The sequence below is a fragment of the Sinohyriopsis cumingii genome, chromosome 18, assembly GCF_028554795.1.
Source record: "Sinohyriopsis cumingii isolate HCF-2022 chromosome 18, ASM2855479v2, whole genome shotgun sequence".
NCBI lineage: Eukaryota > Metazoa > Mollusca > Bivalvia > Unionida > Unionidae > Sinohyriopsis > Sinohyriopsis cumingii.
In genome coordinates this window covers 41,931,368-41,953,620 of record NC_142978.1, presented here as the reverse complement: position 1 = coordinate 41,953,620, position 22,253 = coordinate 41,931,368, and the positions used below count along the sequence as shown (strand labels likewise).

General features: G+C 35.5%; 1 protein-coding gene across 1 annotated transcript in view; it reads left to right on the top strand.

Moving 5' to 3' along the window:
- LOC149776489 (uncharacterized) overlaps positions 1-21,489 on the top strand; it is a 79,228-nt gene extending 57,739 nt beyond the window's left edge. The window contains exons 26-32 of the mRNA XM_089941311.1: positions 2,661-2,744; positions 4,719-4,791; positions 8,497-11,850; positions 14,521-14,658; positions 15,477-15,745; positions 18,840-19,060; positions 21,395-21,489. Of these exons, the coding sequence (XP_089797437.1) occupies positions 2,661-2,744; positions 4,719-4,791; positions 8,497-11,850; positions 14,521-14,658; positions 15,477-15,745; positions 18,840-19,060; positions 21,395-21,489 (4,234 nt within the window). The remainder of the gene's footprint in view (positions 1-2,660; positions 2,745-4,718; positions 4,792-8,496; positions 11,851-14,520; positions 14,659-15,476; positions 15,746-18,839; positions 19,061-21,394) is intronic.
- Positions 21,490-22,253: the final 764 nt, after the last annotated feature.

Here is a 22,253-nt window from a genome sequence, read left to right as displayed (position 1 = left end):
ATGTATTTAAAATAAAAATGTAATTTTATGTATGATTAAAGTAAAGACTGGATATAATTGATAAATGTTTAAAAAATACTTTGTAAAGTTATTCAGAAATATTAATTTGAAATTGATTTAGTTAAATGACCCTATTTCATTGTCTGTACCCCATATGCATAAGACACCCATTTTTTAAATACTAGAATTTGTTGAAAAACTTGGTTTGTCATTTTAGATTGTTCACTGATCACTAGTTACACTACATTTTATTTTACACCGATCACTAGTTATACTACATTTTATTTTATGATATGTATCATTATTGCCATCTGCACTCATAAAAAGATGTCATGTAGAAATGAAGTGTGTAAGACGAGAATAGGGTTTACACAATATTGAAAAGTGAATTGATTTTTGGTGGTTACCTTGAACAGTGCTTGAATTTTGAAACAAATGTAATTTACTAACGTAAATATGAAAGAAATAAAGGATACATTTGAAAAAAATTTAAATTTTAATTCAGTGTTGGGTTGCAAACATTTTTTATCAGATGTCTTTTGGGGTTGCTGGCATACTGAATGGTATTTGACCTTGTTGGGATAGTAAGTTGTCGCTGTTTGGGGTTTAATGCCATTTTTCAGCGAATGAAAGGCTGTGTATGTTGGTCAGCATAAATGGTGGAAGAGGAATCCAGGTAATGATGAGTTAAAAAGCTTTGACGTCTCATGTCAAAATACTAAAATAGAGACAGCAGGAATTAATTTAGAATCTATTTTGTTTAAACATGAAAAAGTCGAGGAGTTATAAACACTGCCAAATAGGTTAACAGTTGTTAAATGTTTAAGATTTATATGATAATCTGATTCAGTCATTGTGGTATTTTTTGCAGATTTGTGCTCATGACATTGAATAAGTTGCTAGTCTCAAATGTCTGGTAAAGTCACACACAAAAATTCACAGATAATCATCACAAGTGTGATAAACAAGTTGCTATTTTCAAATGTCTGGTAAAGTCACACACACAAATTCACAGAGATAATCATCACACAGTGTGATAAACAAGTTGCCAGTCTTATATGTCTGGTAAAGTCACACACAAAAATTCACAGAGATAATCATCACACAGTGTGATAAACAAGTTGCCAGTCTTATATGTCTGGTAAAGTCACACACAAAAATTCACAGAGATAATCATCACACAGTGTGATAAGCAAGTTGCCAGTCTTAAATGTCTGGTAAAGTCACACACAAAACAATTCACAGTGATAATCGTCACACAGTGTGATAAGCAAGTTGCCAGTCTTAAATGTCTGGTAAAGTCACACACAAAACAATTCACAGTGATGCTGACCTGCCAACTCTTATGATTTGACTTGTGGAAATTACACTTAAAATATGCACTTACGGAATGGAAATAAAAATTAAGGAAATACGATTATTTTGGTAAAATCTGGACTCTGGCTTGTCTGTGTTCAATTCAGTGCTGGGTTTCATGTTAGATTCAGTGGAATTGTTCAGGGAACCAGACAAACTTACTTCAGACACTTTAACTGCATGTAGCTTTTCATGCAAAATGTTTGCAGGATTGAGCTGTTGCTTCTAGAATTTTCTGAAAATGCATACATGATCAGAACAAAAAGTACAATATGCCCTTTTAAATAGTTTTAATAGTATAGTAGAATAAAAAGGAATGTTCAGATTCTTGGGGGAGGGGAAGCAGGAAGGACAACAGATACATTTATTGGACATCTTGTGTTGATTTGAGTATGTCTCGTGGTTGGAGATTGCTGCTACATGAAATTTAAATGGAAAACCCCCAAGGAAAACATCAGGTTAAGAGATATAACAAGCCATTGAACTCTTTATGATATTGAACTGCAGTTTGTGAAACTGTTCTGGAGGTATTTAAAAAAAATAAATTTGTAGATAATGTAACTGCCTCGGTCTCGGTGTATGTTTTACAGCTTGACGATAGCAATACATGATATATTGTTGCACTTTACTAAAACTTGGTTGAACATCAGTAAAACATCAACTGCCTTAGGTGGTGCTCTACAGTTTCGTATTTTGCATAGGGTTAGAATTTTAAAGAAAAAGAATTTCCCTGGCTTTCCTCACTGTTTGTACTGGCTATTTAAAAAAGACCTTGTATTGTTCAAAGAGCCTTTAATTCCCTTTATTTTGGTGTACGATTGATGGGTGTAATATGGGTTATAGAGTATACAGCTTGGCCTTACTCCAGATGTGCACCTTTCAAAAAAGTGCTTGCTCCACTTGGTCGTATTCACTTCCTGAACTTCAAAGGTAAAGTGGTAAACAAAGAGCTGATAACTTTCTGTACATTTTATATATTTGGTAATTCATTAATTGCAGTTTCAGAAGCTGGTACTGTCTAATTGGGCAAAATTCATTTTCCCTATTTTAATAGGTGTTAAAGATAGTGTATTTTAGGCTGATTCAGGCTGCTTTTTTTAGTGCAAGGGAGCAGTCATTTTAGTTAGCAATGTGCCTTGATCATGTACAATTTCCAAAAGTACAATATCCAAAGAAATGTCAGCCACATTACATCAAAGTAACATGGAGGTATGCCAACATTCTATCCACTTCACCTTACATAAGCAGTTTGACCATTGACAGCAATATTGATGGTCCTGTTTAGTAATTTTGTTTGATTTCAGAGCATTGCCTGCAATGTACAATACACTTGAACACTCACTGGATGCTTCCTTGATGTTGCCATTTAACACAGATACACAGTCCGAGTGAGTATATTTAACTCATTTCACACATTAATTCAGAATCTACATTTCTTTAAAACATTTTACTGTTTGGCAAATTTGAATCAAAGTAATACTGAATCCATACTTTGTAAAAACGCTTATTTTTTTAATAAAAATTTGCAGATGTACTGTTGGGCAAATTTTAATCAACCTTTTCTCTTTTGTATATCTATACATCCACACACTTCTGAATACCTTTTTGGGGTAAAAGAATAGCAGTGTTAGAACCTGGATTATGGTATCCAGTAGATGACCTTGTTAGATTTTGTAACAATTATGCTTTTGATTTATTTTTATATACATTTTGGATTTTGTTGTCATCATTCAGCAAGTACTTTGTGAAGAAAAAGGAAATTTTGAAGATTTATATGTGTGCATATGTAAGTTACCTGGTTAGATTTTCAGGTCATTATAGCAGTCTTTCAGATTTCAGATTTTAAAAACTTTTTGATGAAGCCAAAAATGTTGGTTTGCCTCTTTATATACATACATAAATTGCCTGCTATTATTGTGATTTTTCATTATTTAAAAATTTTGAACTTAGGACCTTTTGTTGATGTTTTCGGATGCAGAGCACATTAATATCACTATGTTAGTACCAATTTGCTTGTTGAGATTTATATATGCATTTTACAAGTATAATTTCTAGTTTAGTGTTCTGTTAATAAACATAACATATGTACAACAAAAAGTCACCTTAAAGTGGTTTGTAGTTGTTGTTGTTGTGGGGTTTAACGCCATTTTTCAGCACACGATAGGCTATGCATGGCAGCCAGTATTAATGGTGAAGGAAGAACCCTGGAAACCCCGGGAAGAACCACCGACCCACGAGAAGCTACTGGCGAGCTTTCTCACATACCCACGTTAACCGAATCCTAGACTCGAACCCATGCAGACAGGTGAGATGGCAGTGATCCGTAACGGAGAGCGCTTTAGACCACTCAGTCACTCAGGGCCCCAAAGTGGTTTGTAAATAATGATCATACGTTTCGTATGAAAAAAAGAAACTTTCCTTCCATTCATATCTGAATTGACATTGCTTCCTGATAATAACCCAATTTTGTCAATCTTTTGAATTTTTTTTAGACCCACAAACATATCCTCAGTAATTATACTGTTGGAAACTTAGTTCCTTCCCCAGTTGCAATCATTGGACTCCAGGAATATTTCTCAGCAATTCTGATTTAACAAAACTAACTTTGTCCCTGTCAGTGCTTGAAAAGATTGATTTCATTTCAGGGGATAATAAATGACAGCCTTTGTCCTCTCACTGTCCCATTCATATAAAAACGCACACATGAAAAGACTGCAAGTAAAAAGGAAGACTAGATTCTCATTAGCCGCAGGAGTATTGCTTTGCTAGTTGAGTTCCATTTCGTTGTCGGGATATTCTCACTTTCCCACTTATGATAAATGTTGGATTGAAATGATGAAAATGCAGTTTGGCATACTTGTTCCACTAAAATTCTCAACTTTTCTCAAATTCAAATTTACATAATTATAATAATTTACACAGTATCAATATAATCCAAGGCAAAGACAGCTGAAAAGATGCAAAATGGATTTTTACTTTTAAAATTTAAAACATGGAAACCTTTTTGTTCTTATCCCCCCCCCCAAAAAAAAGCTGAGGAATTCTGTTTCCTTGGAATTACCATAAAGAAAAATTGAATATTTTATTGTATTTCAATCCCTGATGCTGGCTGAATCTTATTTTTTTTTTAAATTATTGTTACCAACAAGTCTGTAAGAATGATAATTAAAAATCTTAACATAAGGAATTTTTGTAATAGATGTTTATTGAATTTGAGACCAGCTCATACTTTCCTGCTTCAAAATTTTTTATCTTCTCTGTATTGATGTTTAACATTTACTGAGAATTGACATGCCATCCTGTTTTGACACCATTCACCCCACCATCTAACTGGAGGAATTATTTGTTTTTCTGTATTTCAGCACTCCAACTCCCACCACAGACTCTGTGATAGTTTTTGGAACCCAGATTCCTAATAAAACATCTAGTAATCAGGTATGTAAAAAATTGTTTAAATCTGAAACGGTACTAATGTAAATAAATTTTTGAGAGCTACAACTGTTGAGAAATTTGCAACATTATTTCTTTCTTCAACTTTAAAGTTCAGAGGGGGATGTAGTGTTTTACCTATTTGTTTAGGTTTTCAATTGGTCATTCATTATACCCAAAATATCTTGAACCCTATTTCACCTACACTGATGAAAACTATGTGTTTCCATTATAGGGGATTAATTCTTCCTTACCAAAACAAGGTCATTGTGATTTTATTTGTAAGCTTGAGTGAAATTTGTATTTTAGGCTGATAATGCATTATACTTTCAGTATCTTGGACACATTTTTTACAAGTACTTGTGAAAAGTTGCTTATACATGCAATTCAGGGAAAGTAACAAAGCCATGACAAAGCTAGATCATTGTGATCTAATTTTTATGTGAGTGACTTTTATATTTTGAGCTGTTTGTTCCCAGTAGCCTCAGTAACTTGACTACTATAACATCTACACATCAAATTTGGCATATGGATACATCACAACAGAAGTAACTCAACCAATAAAACGTAGGTCAATGTGACCTAATTTTTATGTTTGAGTGACTATTTTTAAAATAAATTCATTTTGTTGCACTCTCAGCATCTTGGACTCTTTTGCACCCATGACGATTGGTATGTAGAGAGAAGCATGACCTTTCAAAAACAGGTCACTGTGATGAAATTTTCACTCTTGAATGATGTTTGTTGTTGTTGTTGGGATTAACGCCATTTTTCAGCTCACGATAGGCAATGCATGGCGGCCAGCAATAATGGTGGAGGAAGAACCTGGGAAGAACCACCTACCCACGAAAAGCTATTGGCAAGCTTTCTCACATACCCACATTGGCTGAATCCTAGACTCGAACCCACACAGAGGTGAGATGGCAGTGATCCATGATGGAGAGCGCTTTAGACCACTCGGCCACTCAGGGCCCCAAATGATGTTTGTATTTGAGGAGAAAGAATAAAAATGGTGTAATATGGGTTACAGATTATACAGCTTGGCCTTAATCCAGATGTGCACCTTTCAGAAAAGTCCAGCGATGGTTTTGTTGTCTCACATAACTACTGTTTTGGCATGTGTGTTCTGCTTGTTGAATCTGGCTTTTTCCAGGTTACTGCAAGAGCAGTGGGTTTCTGATCTTTGTTCTCAGAATAAATACTTCAAAAATTGTATGTCCTTTTGGGTTTTCATAAAAGGTATATAACTTGAATATTGTGAATTTCTGTAAGGGTGTGATGTTGATATCATGTGACTATTGGACCTCCTATGTTGTAGGTTGAGATTTGTGGTCATGTGACTTGTAATGCAGCTGGTGAATACCAGGTCAGGTCTCATCAATGCTGTAGTTTTGTCTCGTCTGTCAGCGGATTAAAGACAATTATTATAATACTTGATGTTTCAAGCAGAATAAACCAATTTTCATATTGATTTCATGGTGGTATGACTAGATATAACATGATTTAGTTTGCTAGGCTCACTGGTAAAGAGCTGCCATATGCCACTACCTCATGGTTGTGGCAAACTCCAATTTTTTGTTAGGCCCCACACCCCAACATAAAATGTCCTAATATGAAAATGAGTGGTAATATTTGGAATAAATCCAGACTAGAAAATGGACTGTCATTGCTTTTAAGTCAAATTTTTAGTCTAAGGAATAATGGGAGACTGTTGTTCCTTGTGTTATATATTAAAAAAGATACGAGCCCCTGTGAGTATAGGTACAGGTTTGAGGACTGGTTTACAGCATTACAAGCAGACATATTGATTTTACATAAAATTCAATCCTTGTTTTTACAGTGCTATATAATTCGAAGGTCCCAATGTCAGAATTTAAATCAACTCTTTTGTAATTCAGACTTATTAAATATTGGATTTTTTAACCAAATTGTCTTGAAGAGTTTAGGTTGTTGTGAAAAATCCTGTTAGTTTTTGGTTTTTATCGGCATAGATTCATTCAGGGTTTCTACTTTTTTCTTTGCAAGATAAGATTGTAAAATACTTTGTATTTATTGTTTTCTTTATAATGTGATAGGAAATGTTTACTTTGTATAACATGAATATAGATTGCTATCTTGATTGCAATTGATTATTTTGATTTCTTTAGAATGAAAGGCTTGACAGAAACTAATTTATGTTCGCTATATTATTGTTTACTCATGCCAACATAATGCAGTTAAGCAAAGTTAAAATTGTTATTCTTTAAATTGGAAACAAATTAATAATAACCAAGATCACCAAAATACCTGACAACAAAAACAGGTGAAACAGTGTTCTGTAACAGTGCCATAGTGAATCCCTCAAGCAATATATAGGCTGTATTGTAGAATGTGCGTTTACAGTATTCATGCCAGTTTCTTCAAAATAGTTAAACAATTAGACAAATTTTAAAAAATTGCTCATATATTTGCAAGCTCAACTTTCATGTCTTTCTTAAATCCCAGCTGGTTCTTTTTAGAAGTAAAGGTGATCCTGAGTTTCTAGAATAGACCTAAAAACTATGGCCCCAATTTGAAACCTAGGTTTTCATCTCTCCCTTATTCTAACACATTAGGTGGGGTCAGTGACCATGTTCTGTAACAAACTATGATACAGTGAGAAGGGTGTATGTAACAAACTTAGTGTGGATGACAAGTTTTGTCAAATAATGTTTTTGCAAGGATATCAAGACATAATACCAAGTTTCACATTGCTTTCTGTAAACCCGTATTGTCATACATTTGATCAATTAAGATATATTGGTTTAATTTTGATCATGGGATTCATAGCGGTATTGCATTATATATGGAATATCATTTTACTGAAGGGCATGATAATAATGGAGAGCTTTACATAGGACCAAATGGAATGCACATCTTTAATTGACAGCCTTACAGTGTCTTTTGGCACATTTAAAGTGATTGGATTCTGACGGGGAAAACCTGTGAACTTTGGAACTCTTGATAAAAATTTATTTCATAAACAGTTTTACTCCCTGGTTTGAAACAGTTGCTTTTATTATATATTTATCTTTAATTTTATTTTTTTATACATTTGGTGGAGTATTTTGTTAACACCACAAGGATTAACTTGCCATGCAAAACAGTCTTGATCAACAAAATGTTATTCATGAATTTTAGAATGCATTAAACATGTTAGTGAATAATATCAGTGCAGGGTATGTTTTGTTATATGGCTCCAAATAGAGTGTTTTCATAGTGATCAAGTACTATAATTTCAGATATGCACAGAATGTCCGGAGAGTTTGCCCAATAGCATAGCTTGCATGAATTGAAAACATTGTCACAAAACATGGAATGCCCTTAACAGCAGGAGCAATACGCCGATATCTTGGAACTAAATGCATAATATGACATTTAAGACATTGAAAAGTTTTGTATTGAATTTTCAGTCATTTTGTTTGCATAAAATATGCAGCGTATATCATGCCAAAGTCATTAAGTTATGTTTGATAATATTCCTTTCATTGTAGTAATGGGAGCATTTTTTATGGTGAGGAAGGGTAGTTTTGCCAGTATTATGCCAAACATATGAGGGTTGCAAGATTGAATAAAAAAATCCCCAATGTGTTTGAACTAGGATCAGATTGAGTAAAAATAAATTAAAAAATTTGGTGGTCTCTAATGCACAAATGAGGGTTTAATCAAGTGACTATCCATACTCTTTTGCAGGCAGTGAATGAGTCCGAACCAATTATTATTGACAGTGAGAAGTCTGAAAAATCCCCCAACAGTCAGGAAAATAAATATCAGATGAGGCAAAAGACTGTACGATTTGCAGACATGGAGTTGGGTGAGATGTCAGGAAAATCTACTCATAGTGCTGACTATTCAAGTCTAGGTACCCAGTCTGACCAAAGAGAAACTAAGAAAGAGATATCTACCAAAAAATCGCCCCCTTCTGATGATCATACTGATGGCTTCACTCGAGCGTTTTTTTCTCTAGGAGATTCCTCATCTGAGAAAAGTGAGAGAGTTTTTGGAACTACTGCATCTACAGAAGTAGAAAGGGAGGAAAGTCCCAAATCTTTCTCTACTGGAAGGAATATTTTTGAAAGTCTGTCTCCATTACATAAGTCAATACCACAGAATTTGCTTGGAGCTTTAGGAAATACATATGAGTCGTCAAAAACTGGTAGTGATGAGCAGGATGTAAAAGAGAAAACATTGGATCCACTGCTAAGCTGGTCTCAGAAACTGAGTGAATTGAGCGAATCTCCTGCACAAAGATCACAATCACCAGAAAGAAAATCTCTAATGGGTAACAGGGTCAACTCACCTCAGAGGTCGTCTACACGACGACAGACTTCACAAGTGAAGTCTCCTCGAAGGTCAAGGCAGAAGAAGGAAGCAAACGAAAACGAGAGTAATCTAGATAAATGGATCATACACTCACCTAGGAAGGAGCTTGACAATAAAACCAATTCTGTCCCAGTTACCAATACATTGACTGTTGAGTCTGTGGCCATTGTCGAAGAGACCCAGTCGCCAAGCAAACGTGGATGTGGAGGAGGGTCTGGTGTGCATCATGACTTGCCTACCATTGACGAGACTCCTCCCAAAAAGAATGGCTTCTTTCATGAAAGCAAAAATGTTAGCAATCGGAAACTATTTTCTAGTCAAGAAAATGTTGAGACAGATGTAATAGAGGATTCAAACCTAGTGCCAGGCTCACCAGTTCGTTCACTAAAATCATCAGGTACTCCTGTTTTAAAATTAAAGAGGTTGACAAATGAAGAAATACTCCATTACAGTCCTTCCAGTAGAGATAAGGAAAGCAAGTCTAGCAGCACATCTAAAAAATTAAATGTACAATCTCAGAACCAAAACATCGAGGAGAACAGTCATGAGCATGACGATTTCTCAGAAATAAAGCCACTGGAAGAAAATCAGAATGATCCAATCCTACAGTCACAGGAATTTGTTCCTTCAAGTGAATCAGATTCTGGCAATGAGCCTAATAAAGTCCTGACTGAACTTGTTCCTTCCCAAGAACTTATGGAAGTGGACTCCATTCCAAAGTTGTCAAACTCTGAGAGCCAAAGCTTACTTAAAATTAACTCTGAGAATGAGGACAAAGAAAATGGAGAAAAGTTAAATCCAAATTCTGAAATTCTGTTCAGTGATGTTGACTTGCAGTTAAAGCCGATGGAGAAAGAGCCAGAAAAGAGGGATACTTTTATGGAGAATGGATTCATTGCGAATGGAGCGCATGAGGACTATGATCCTTCTCAGCATGATACCATGAAAGATCCTGCTTTTATTTCTCCTAGACCAGAAAAGTCCCATTCACAAGGTGATGATTCACATCAGAACACATCAGATGGTCTTTCTGAAAGTGAGGGACTACTAAGTGTAGACATCAAGGAGTATGACCCACTTGAGAAATCAACTTTGTATGAAAATTCCCAGAAGCAAGTTAGAAAGAGGAAACAATTGACACCTCAGAAGAATGCTGGGACAAGGCAGGAAGTTAATAAAAAGAGGCAGATTGGGGCACCCGATGCAAAGAAGAAACTTGAAACTGGCAACAAGACTTCATCTACAAATGTGCCTAGAAGTAAATGTACAGACGATGCTGTAATGAAAGGCAAAGATAGCAGTGTCAAGACTCGTCAGCAAGGCAAAAGGTCAAAAAGAAGTAGCCCAAATGATGTGTCTCGTGAAGGATGTATGAAACCTGTGTTAAGAGATAGAGGTAATGAAGAAATTGAGCAAATCATAGATAAAGATGAGGAGATTAAGCAAACAAAAATGCAAAGTCCAGAACAGCTAGGTGAAAGAACTCCAGAAAACCGAAATTCTTTAGTGCCACCTGAAAGGAAGAGTACAACAAAGCAAAAGAAGGCCCTAGCTCAAAGAAGATCTCTTGTACGTGGAAAAGATGTAATGGTCAATGAAGGAGACTATAATTTAGATTCTGATAGTTCCGGGGATAATAATCCTAAGACAAGTGTCAACAAAAGCACTACTGCGGAAGAAGTCAGTCTTACTTTACTGAAGGATAATGATTCAAGCAAAGATAAGGAGAAGCTGGATGTCCAGGGTATAAACAGTTCTGTTTCCTCTGATGATGAAATTCCACTAGCAAAGTTATCCTCTGAAAAACGAAGAAAAATCAAAAGTAGTCAGTGTAATGAAAGTTTGTCTCAAAATGACAGTGCTATAGAGTCATTGGTAGAGAGTAATTATGAAAAACAAACTACAAACAAAGAGGAGGAAATGAAGAGCTTAGGAGACGGCAATAATAACAGTTTGATTGGTTCATCTGGAAAAGGTCTGAATGAATCTTCAGTTAAAAAAAGTAGCAAGTTCAAGAAGGCTAAAGTCTCACCCATGTCACAAAGGCTGAGGTCCTCAGGCGCTAAACTGAGGACCCGTGACAAGAATTTGAACTCGGTTATGAAAATTTCATCAAGGAGATCTCTTAGCTTGTCTTTGAAAAAAAATACTCCAAAGGGAGAAAAGGTTCTAAATGAAAACAAGGAAATGGATAAAGAGGATGCGAAGTCTCTTGAAGGAGAAATGGTCAGTAATGTTGCAGAAGATAAAGAGAAGATTTTGGACCAAGAAATGAAAGATGTTTCACAAGTAACTGATGGAATTCTCAAAGAGGGCAACAAATTGATTGTGATGGAAAGATGTGAAGCCCCAAGTACACCAAGTGCTAGACATACTCAAAATCAGACTGATTCAATAAAAAATAAGGATGTTTTAGAAGAAACACCTCGAAAAGCAAGTGACAGTCCAATGGACAAATTGGTCTCCAGGGCATTTTCGGATAGCAAGTTACTAATGGGATCAAGATGTTTTAGGAACTCGTCAGGATTTGCAAGGAGAAGTATTTTGAAGCATTCAGCTAAAAGATCCATTGGAGGAACACTTTCACCATTAAAACAGGTGGAATTTCATCCAATAAGAATTACAAGGGTCCTATCTCCAACAGCTTCACCCAGTGCCAGCATTTTAAAGAAGCGACGTTTGAGTGAAGATGCAGCTGTGGATTCTGCTTCCCCACCCGCAAAGGTTAGTTAAGTTTTTTTTGTGTTCTGTTTGCCTTACGGAATTGACTTTTCTCGCTTAAATCTCGACAAGTGAAAGCGGTATTCTCAAGTTTGAACAGCTGTTAATTCTGCTAAAAGATTGAAGACTCTGCTATATTTAATTGTATGGCTATAAAGGAAAGAAGTAAAACAAAAGTGGTAGGTAGCTTGAATAGCAGCTTGAATAATTTATAGTCAAACATAAAAATTAAGTCACACTGACCTACTTTTTATATGGTTGAGTTACTTCTATAGTGATGTATAATATATTCTTGGAACATTACTGTAGTTGTTTGTCAGTTCTGGGATTTCATAATGATGTTTACTGTAGTTCAGAGGAAGAGAAAGTGAAGGAAGGGGGTGGGTGGTATGCTTGGGCAGAGAAGTGCTAAGTCCCTTCCCATGTTTTGGTTGAACATATATAACAGGGATCGTCCTGGGCTTCGCCAATGTCGCAAATTGTGATTTTTTTTCCTTATTGGCGACAAAAATATCCCATCTGGTGATTTTTTTGGCGACATACTTTTTGGTTATTTAATTTGTACATACAACCATGGATTTGGACTGGATAAATTTAAATCCGGAACGAAAGGAAGCCACAAACTTGACTAAGCAATGCATTGGAATCAATCTGTTACACAAACGATCCTTTGTTCTTATTGACAACCCCATCATTACAGTGCATTGTTACATCATAATCTGCTTATGCTGACATCTGGGCTGAGTACTGTATGCTGCGATACAGTCAGTCATGCTACCGCACTATACCTACAACTGACTGACTTCTGAAGACGCGAATAGAACAGATACAATTAATTGTATGGCTAATCCTTCTGTTTTTTTTATACATATACCAATACAATAGTTTTGCTGAACCTTCATAGAAAACTGATAACCTTTGAAGTACCGACTACTGTGTATAAATACAAAGCAAATGGAAAAAATCTCAATCACAATTACATCTGTCGCCAGTGCAGCATTTTACTCATTGATCTTTTCCTTTTGCCATCAGTCCCGTGTTACGGCTGCAGAGACTTAAACTCCGCAACAAGAAATAGCAAAAAAAAAAAAAAAAAACAGTTTTGCATAATTAATAATAATTATTTATTTCTCAAAATGCAGGAGTGAAAGAATCCCTAAATTGGGTGTGAATTTATGCTTATATATACAGTCCAATATTGCCAGGTGTTGACTCATGTAAGTTTCATTTGTGGGAATGGAGATCCTATTTTTCTTGTCGAGATAATTTATACACCATTCAGTGATCATTCTTGGGATTTAGGAAGCAATTCGCTACAAGCTTTGTGAAGCTAGCCATAAGGGGGGGGGGCTGCTGAGAGACTACTGGTGTCACCTGTCAGCACTGAGGACTGAACGTGGATTCAGTAAGATGAACCTCATAAAAACTGACATCAGAAATAAGCTCTGCATCTCATCTCTCGAGAATTTAATGAGAATCAGCATGTACAGATGTGAAAAATTAGACTTTGAAACTGCATTCAACAAGTGGGCAGCCCTAAATCGTGATGGATCTTCATGTAATACTTTGTAACATTTTGTTAATGCTTGTTGTAATTAAAGTATTAACTAATCCATCTTTTGTAATTTTCATTGCCTGTTACATTAATAGACTAAATTAACACTTGGAAAAATGTACACTACTTTTTTTGGTGACACTTTTTGAAAAGTGGAGACAAAATATTGAGGTTGGCGATTTTTTTGGCGACAGCTTTTTAAAAGCCAGGACCATCCCTGTATAACATACTCAGTTGAAAGTTGCGTAAAATATTGCCCCATATCTTTTGTATAGATGTTGCAAATTTATTCCCACTATTCATCATACCATATATTTTTGATTTTTTTTGTTGTTGTGTGCACCCCAGATTGACATCACATGCACTTGTAAATATTCATGTCTCCTTAGAAACCCTGTTGTGTACCAAAAAATACATATGTACAAATTGAATTCTGCACATGGTCTGCAGTTGATGCCTTTCTAACAACTGAAACTGCTTTTGCATCAAGCCTGCAAGCACTGGTGTACCAGTATGGCTCTTAAGCGAATCAGGTGTGCTTTTTTGGGTGGATTTTTGTGTACATTTTTACAACATGGTTGAATTACCTTCTGTAATTAATTAATCAGCCCTTGATGCAGAGCAAAAATTAAATCAGAAAAGATGCACTTTTGATTGTGGAGAAAGGCTCCAAAGAAATGTTTTCATATCTCCCCATAAATTTAGTTTGACTAGTCTTCTGCAAAAAAACCCCATTTATGCCATCAAATTTGACAAGTCAATATAAACACTAAATATTGTCTTGGTTACTCGCACTGCAAAATTTAAAACCTGCTTGGCTACCGTTTTTACAACCTCCTTGAATTTGTGATTAGTTGGTTTCCATAATAATAGCTTGAATTTCAATAAAGTTGGTCTTGCCCTTGGGAAGTTCTTGAATTTAAATGGGGGTATATATTTTTTAAATTCAGAATATATTTTTTATGTATTTTCCAAAAATAATAAATCAGTTGGGATAAAACTGGATGAAATGACATCTGTAGTTAAAAGATTTGTTTGTTATCTGCTGGGTGTGCAAGTTGCACTTGCGTAAAAAAATTCACAACAACAACAATAAAATTGATATTTTATTCTTGCAGCAGAGAAGGGTGTCCTTTGCAGAACCACTGGTGGAGGTTTCCGATGATAATATCAATATTGTACAAGATGAGGGATGCCAACCATTGTCTACAGTCATCATGAACTTAGAGTCAAAAGCCGCACCAACAACTGATAAGGTTTGTAGATGTGAAAGATGTTTGTAGGAATTGTGTTGTTTGCTATTTCTTTTACAATGCAAGTCGTGAAAATCCGCCTATTTTGTAGACATTCATCCAGCTACAAAAATATCCAAAATACTGATTCATATTTTCTTTTCCTTAAATGTGGACACTTCAGACTGTTTAGACCTGCAGAGATTTAACTTTGTACTCACAGGTGATGGCAATTCATTGCATTTAAAGACATTTCAGCAACACTTTTGTTAATCCCATCATCAGGAAATGTTTCTGGATGCCATTATTGAAATATATCTGCTTTTAGTTCAGATTAATCTTGATAATTCTGAGAATGAAGTGTTGATCTAACAGCTGTTTTGCTAGGCACTCGGCATTAACAGGTTAATGTTAGGACTGTTTGGCATGGTGTTGGGATAAAGTGACTGGGTGGGACATCATGCTACATGCCTGCAGCATGATTCCCCAGTGCTACACATTACTATAAACTGCCACACTGCAGACATTGTAGTGATACAAATGAAAAATTGTTAAAGCTACGTTAAAAATCTTAATCACACACGCAGACATGAAGTGTTGATAGCTACAGGATCACACACATTAATATCGAGTCTAGACTTCGCAACTAGCGATACCTCAAAACAGACACTTGCACCTCCAGGAGTGCTTGATTTTCCTCAGTGCACACCATTTCTTTACAGCTCTTGGTGGGAGCGGGGGCAGCATTGCAAGTTTCACACTGTAGTTGTAGAATATGCAAAATTGTATTACAAGTCGTAATTTTATATCTGACTGTGAAGTGATTCATTTCCACATTTCAGATTTTAGTTGGTACAGCTTTCACCACTCCAGTAGAATCAGATACCCCAACATCTTTAAGCATCAGCAAAAGAGACATTCCTTTCTCAGATCCTTGTAGTCTTACCCCTTCTAGCAGTGGAAGAAAGGATTTTCAACCAACCCAAAGTCAGAATTCGTATCAGAGTACACAGGAGTCCCAGTTGAACAACAGTGAACCAATATGTCCAGATTTGCTGACTTGTCCAGAAAATATCGAGAAAGTCCTTCCCCAGCTGACATCATCCATTTGGTAAGTTAGAAGAGTTTTTTTAAAATAAATTTTGGAGGCTTACAGACAAGACCATTTTTGTAAAAGTAGAGCAGTATGTTCACTATGTACATGTGATTTACTGCAAAGATTTTATTACTGTAGTTTTTATGGAATGTTAAAAAAATAAAATGCATTTAAAGAAAATGAGTTTTTGTGAAAAAAAATGTAGTGTACCAAAGTTTACTAAATTTATTACTTGAATATGATCTATCAGAAAAGTGCTTGACATTACAAGAAGGTGGTAAATTGAGTTTCTTCCATCCTCCGTACTTTCTAGAACAGAGAGACACATTGGTTTTGTTCTATCACACTATCTTGCAATCAAGATGACTGGATCTAATGAGTCAAACCAGACCAAGCTACAGAAGATCAAATACATCATTGCAGAATGGTATTTCTTGTATGGAAGAATTCTACAGTTTAGGTGGTATTGTGTTGCTTGCATATGATACACCACGTTACCCATACATACCTCCAGAAATGCGAACCTCAACTAAAATGCATACCTTTCCCATGTTCGCTGATGATGAAACATAATCTTGTCATTATATTGACTTACATTGTGTGAGAAAGACGTTTCCTTTTGTGAACTCCATTTTAAAATAAAATTCAGTTTTTGTAATAAAAATATAATTTGACCCAGTATTTTTAGAGTTTTATATTTGTTACTTTATATATTTGGTATAATTTTTAAGATTTTACAGGGCTCAGTTTGAAAATGATTTCTAAGCACTTGTCCCTGAAATAGTGAAATCCAAGATTTACTCACCCTGTCATCTTTCTTGGCACAGTACACTTCCACTAAACTACTTTTTAAAAAAATAAACCCCACCAAAAAAACAAAACGTAAAAAAATGGTACCCAACCCAAATTATATTAAAATAGGTTGACATCATGAAAGTCTTAATATTTTCAGTGATGACAGTGGGATAAAAACCATACTAAGACAGAAATTTTACAAATTTATACTAATTGACTAGGAGAAATTGTAGTTGCACGCCTAGCCATTGATTTTCTAATGGTGTTCATGTTTACCTTGACACCATCCAGTGATGTAGGTGTCTTTTAATTGTGGACAAACAGTTCTTTTCAGCAAGCTGCCTGAGCTGGACACGTGGCTGTGATATTCTTGCCCCAGGTTACTGGTGTTTTCATGACTTCTGCTTTCATAATATATTGTCACACAAGAGCAAAGATGTCAGAATTTATTTCTATAAGTATGTCATTAGTTTTGACTTGAAGAAATGTTGCTAATTTACATTTGAAAGATTAATATCTTTCCACAGTTTACACTGAAATTGTGTACTAAACAAATCCGTTGTAGTCAGACATCCATTTTGAATGAGCTGTATTGTGAAACAAAGTGAAGATTGCTGATTGGTCGAAAGAATTGCAATGTTTGTGAACCCAACATTTTGTTTTAAATTAATATTATTATGGTATGCATTGTGTGACAAGAATCAGAGGTACTAAAAATACTTCTTTTAATATAAATAAAGGATTTTTCTTGTGAAATGTCTAATGTCATCAGAGGTCTTGCCAAGATTTTTAAACTAGGAGTCCAGGACTTCTTTTTGGGTAAAAATAGGAGTACCACCAGCAAACGTTGCAGTTCCCATAAGCATATTCGGCATAACTGAAGTGGCTAAATTTACAGATGAAAAGAACAAGTGGATGTCTTGCATTTTACAAATTCTTTACATCTATGGCAAATAGCTCTCGTTTGTCCATTAGAGTGAGATTGAATTTTGGCAATTCGAGGAAAGGCTTTATTCCAAACACTAAGCAGGGCATCATACACTTTCTTATACTTGGCTACTGTTCCACCCAAACTAACAGTTTTAGCACTCAACTGCATCTCGTTACAATCTTCGTCAATTTGATGTTTAACCCCAAAATACTTTACTTATCCTAATTTTGCTAATGTTATTTTGTCTAAGTCTTGATTTCAAGATATTAATATATCTAATATGAAATAGTTTAAAATATCCATATGTTGTTTTTAAATAAGCGATAATATGAAACACAAATATCTTTACCGTCTTTTTGTTTATGGGGATGAGTGAAGAAGAAAGGAAGGTACTAAAAAAGACATTGAGACAACAACAGCTGCTGCTGACGACTATGCATTGGAAGCAAAGATCAGTAGGAAAATTTCCTTCATCACGATATCAAAATAATTTGTTAAAGCTTGAAAAGGACAAAATTGCAAAACTTAGAGCTCTTGAAAAATAGCTTGATGACAAGCTACAAGAACTGAAAAATTCACTCTAAAATATTTTGGACTTTGTAAACAGAATATACTGATATTTTGTTCAGTGACTACATTATTCTAATTCCCAGATGTAGGATGTTTAATATTAATGGGAAAGATATCAATGATCATACTACTGACTTCATGTTTTATTTTTGTTTTTAAAAAAATAAGTTTGCAAGAAATGTTCCTCGTATGGAATAATAGTAAGTATTAACTTGTGTTTACGTATCTTTTAAAATTAATGTAATAATGCACCTTGAAAAACATGATTTTGAACCTTGAACCTTGAAAAACCTAAATAAATAAAAAACTTGAAAATTTTGAAAGAAATATGCTACTAACCTTGCGTATAGCTGGATTGGGCTGACATGCTCTTAAACCCTATATGTACATAAGTGAATACATGCATGCTTAATACAGATTGTCTATTTAACACATAACTTTTGCATTTAAAAGAAAAAGCAGACAATGAAGTAGAAGGTTTTGAATGGTACTTTCACTTTATATGGCTATATCATGCTGAAGAAATGGGAACTAGTGCCTTTCCCAAGGTCACGACAAAGAAGCCGACCTGGGCTAGTAGCGAACCTTTGATTATGAATTAGATTCTATGCCAACTGACTTACTATGGATATCTTTTGTCTAGAAACGTTGTTTCAGGATACCCATTCACCAACCCCATTAGGACCAGGTGTCATAATCTCTTGTTTGCTAGGTTTGTGGTCATATCACAGTCCTTTACTATTTGCAAATTAAATTCTGTAACTCTTGTCTACACCTCATAGCAGGCTGTACAATGCATCTTTTTACTTTTAGGTCCAGGGGTCTGGGCCAGCTCGTAAGAGCTCGAAACATCCACACAATAGGCGACCTTTCAGCCCTGACAGAATCTGAGGTGCACAATTTGCCAATCAGATCACCCAAAGTGGCAACAGTCAGGAAAGCGCTGTACAGTTACAAACAAATGATGGATGTAAAGCGTGCAAAGATGTCTGTGGGTATTGCACAGGAGGTTAACCAGCAGGAACAAGCTAAAGGTAGGGATTTGGATTCCTCGGGAATTGAAGACATAAGAAAATTCTGATTTACATGTAACTTGTTTAATTTTCATCAGGGCAATATATAGATGGGATCATTGGTTCTATTCAAGTTTACTTTTAAAGGACCAGTTTTTACTTTGCTAACCTTCTATAAATGGGTTTGATTTTGGTGTTTTAAGGTCACATTAATAAAAGTAGGCTATTTATTTCAAAGGCCAATGGAGTAAAGTACCATGCCCAATAATCACCACAGTACTCCAGACCTGCCAACTCTTATGATTTTGCTGCAAGTCTTACGGAAATTGCCCTTAAAATATGGACTTATGGCATACTAACAAAATCTACAGATGATCGTTGGGGAAAAAAATCTGGATAATTGGTTCATCCCTGTTTTATTTGGGGCCAGGTTTCATCTTAGAATTAGTCAAATTAGTCACGGAACCAGACTAACTTTACAGCAGCACCACAGATGCTTTAAACTGTACATATTTGTTTATGTGAAGCATCTGCACAAACTGTTGATTACTGAATTTTTAAAAATGGCGCCCAGAAAGCTGTGCATGTTTAAGATGGTAGGGAAAATAAGCTTCCTGAAAAGTGTTAATAATCAACACAGAAGAATGAAAAGGAGTATTCAGATTCTTATGAATGAAAGGTGGAAAGGACACAATTACATTTATTGGACATCATGTGCCAATTTCAGTATGTCTCATGGCGGGAGATATGATTGCCATCATCATGTGAAATGGAAAAGAATTTCCAAGAATTACGTCAAGTTGAGAGATAGCAATGTGCCAATGAGATGCATAAGGTTTGGAACTAAAGTTTGTGCAACTATACTATATGGTAACTAAAGTCTATTCATCTAACTTTTAATTCAGTTTTCCAGCTTTACAGTAGCAGTTCTTGATATTTTGTTACACCTCACTGAAAACTGGTCAATCTTATGGAAAAAAATCAACTGCCTTACTGAGATGGACTCGTCAGGGTTGGCAGGTCTGGTACTCTATCCAGGCTTATCTAATAGTCCGATTACCCTTTTGTTCACAAGTCTAGCAAGCTTATTTCAGGGCATCATGGCTCTTTCCTCTGTTTGTTACCATTTATAATGCAGATTATTTACTTACTGGATGTAAATACTTGTGTACATAAGGAATTTTATGGACTGGAATGCAAAGCTATTCTTGTTTGTTTTCTTAGGCATTATTGTGTGACAGTTTTGTATGTATGAGTAAGTCGCACAAGTTTGTATTTTCAGTCTACAGTAGTTGCAAGATTCAGTAAATACTATATTTTCTAAGCATTTGTGGAGGGTTTTATTTTGGTGAAATCAATATGCCTTTATCTTTCTGCACCACAACTTTAAAATCATTTGAAATTAAGAAAAGAAACTTAATAAGTTTGTGAGTAATAATGAAATTGTGTGTAACTTTCGGACAGCCATCTTCGTTGTCAAGGTTACAGCTCGCTAGTGTTTTGTTTCCATCTCTCCCTTCCACTCTTGATTTTATAGCTTTTTATGTGATTTTTTTGTGTGCTTACTTAAACAGTTTTAGTCATATCGCTATAATGTCTGCAGTATAGCAATTTATAGTGGTGTCTAGCACTTGGGCATTATGCTGCAGACATGTAGAGCGTCGTGTCCCACCCAGTCACATTATCCTGACACCGGGTCGACCAGTCCTAACACTAACCTCTTAATGCTGAGCACCAAGCAAGGCAGCTGCTAGTACCCTTTTTATAAGTATTTGGTATGACTGCTGGGGTTCAAACCTGCAACTTCCCACATGCTGTAACCACATAGGCCACCAGAGTGGTTTTTGTAACTTTTTTAAATTTAGGTATGATGATTTCACCATATTAGTTGAGGGGTTCCAGTCCGCTGAATTTATGTGTTGCCTGGAAACTCGAGACCAGCAAGCATATCTAAGAATGCCATGGTAGTGTGCCATTGATCTATAGTGACTATTTTAGGGTGCAAATTTTCATGGATTTCGTGAACGATACAGAATGAGTGTTTAAGAGCGAAGAAACAATGATGCTTCTGCAGAAACACAGAAACGCATGCACCATTTCCAATTTATTATCTTATAATATTGACGTCAATATCAGTTTTTGAGAACCATGAAAATTTATATTTCTTAAAAAATTTACACTCATGAAAATAGATCCACAGTAAGTAAAATCTGTATTAGAGGGAAATATTTACATCAGAAATGTGTCAGCAAGTGAACTTTGCCTCTTCTCACAACCACATTTTTTATTTAATAAGTTTTGTTCGTGCCATTGCCTTCATGAACTAAGCTCACATCCATTTTACTCTTGTTTCAGGGGTTGGATCAGTTGAGCCTGTTGAGGAGATTACACAGATTCCCCAAATAGAAAGGAATAAGTCTGGTAAAAATCACTTCCATATTTTTCAATGATGTAATGGTTAGTGTTGTTCCAATTGTCGATTGTAATCGATCATCAGTTGGTTGAGCGAACCAGTAAGATAATCTATTGTGCAACTCCATAATCGATTATATATAAAGGGAGACTACTTTTTAGTTGTATGCAAAGCACAAAGGCTAGTAAAACTCCCAACCACTAAAGTTGGCCTGAAATTTATTAATTCCCTTCAAGCAGCAGAGGGGGTGAACAGACCGAAACTAAAATAGTACTGAATAGACAAAAACAGTTTCGGTTTACTTATTTCGACGATAAACCTTTCCATGACGACCACAGAATAAAAAAAAAATATCCCTGAACGTCGAATAATTTCTCTCGGAGAGACTCTTCGACGACCGGGGAAATGCAATAACATCCGCGCGCTGACGTTCTTGGTTTACTTCAATAAATCTGAAACTATTCCCCCGCGGGTCATCATTGACACGGTCGGTCTGTTCACCCCCCCCCCCCCTCTGCTGCTCTACGAAATGAGTTTCCAAGGAAAAACATTTTTATGTTAACCATACAATGTATCAAGTCCGATACGGTATCGTGTCCGCGGGTCGTGTAAATTTATTGTCACAAATCCGTGCTGGTTTCTTTGAGCGTGACTAAAGAAATTCTTAAACTTATTAATATCCATATCGCCGCTACACCAGGTTTGATGAATATTTCTCAGCGTATGAACATCAACTCCATTAAACACAGCAAGAAGATTACAGTTATCCCTGATTACTTTTGGTATTTGTGTGTAACGTTG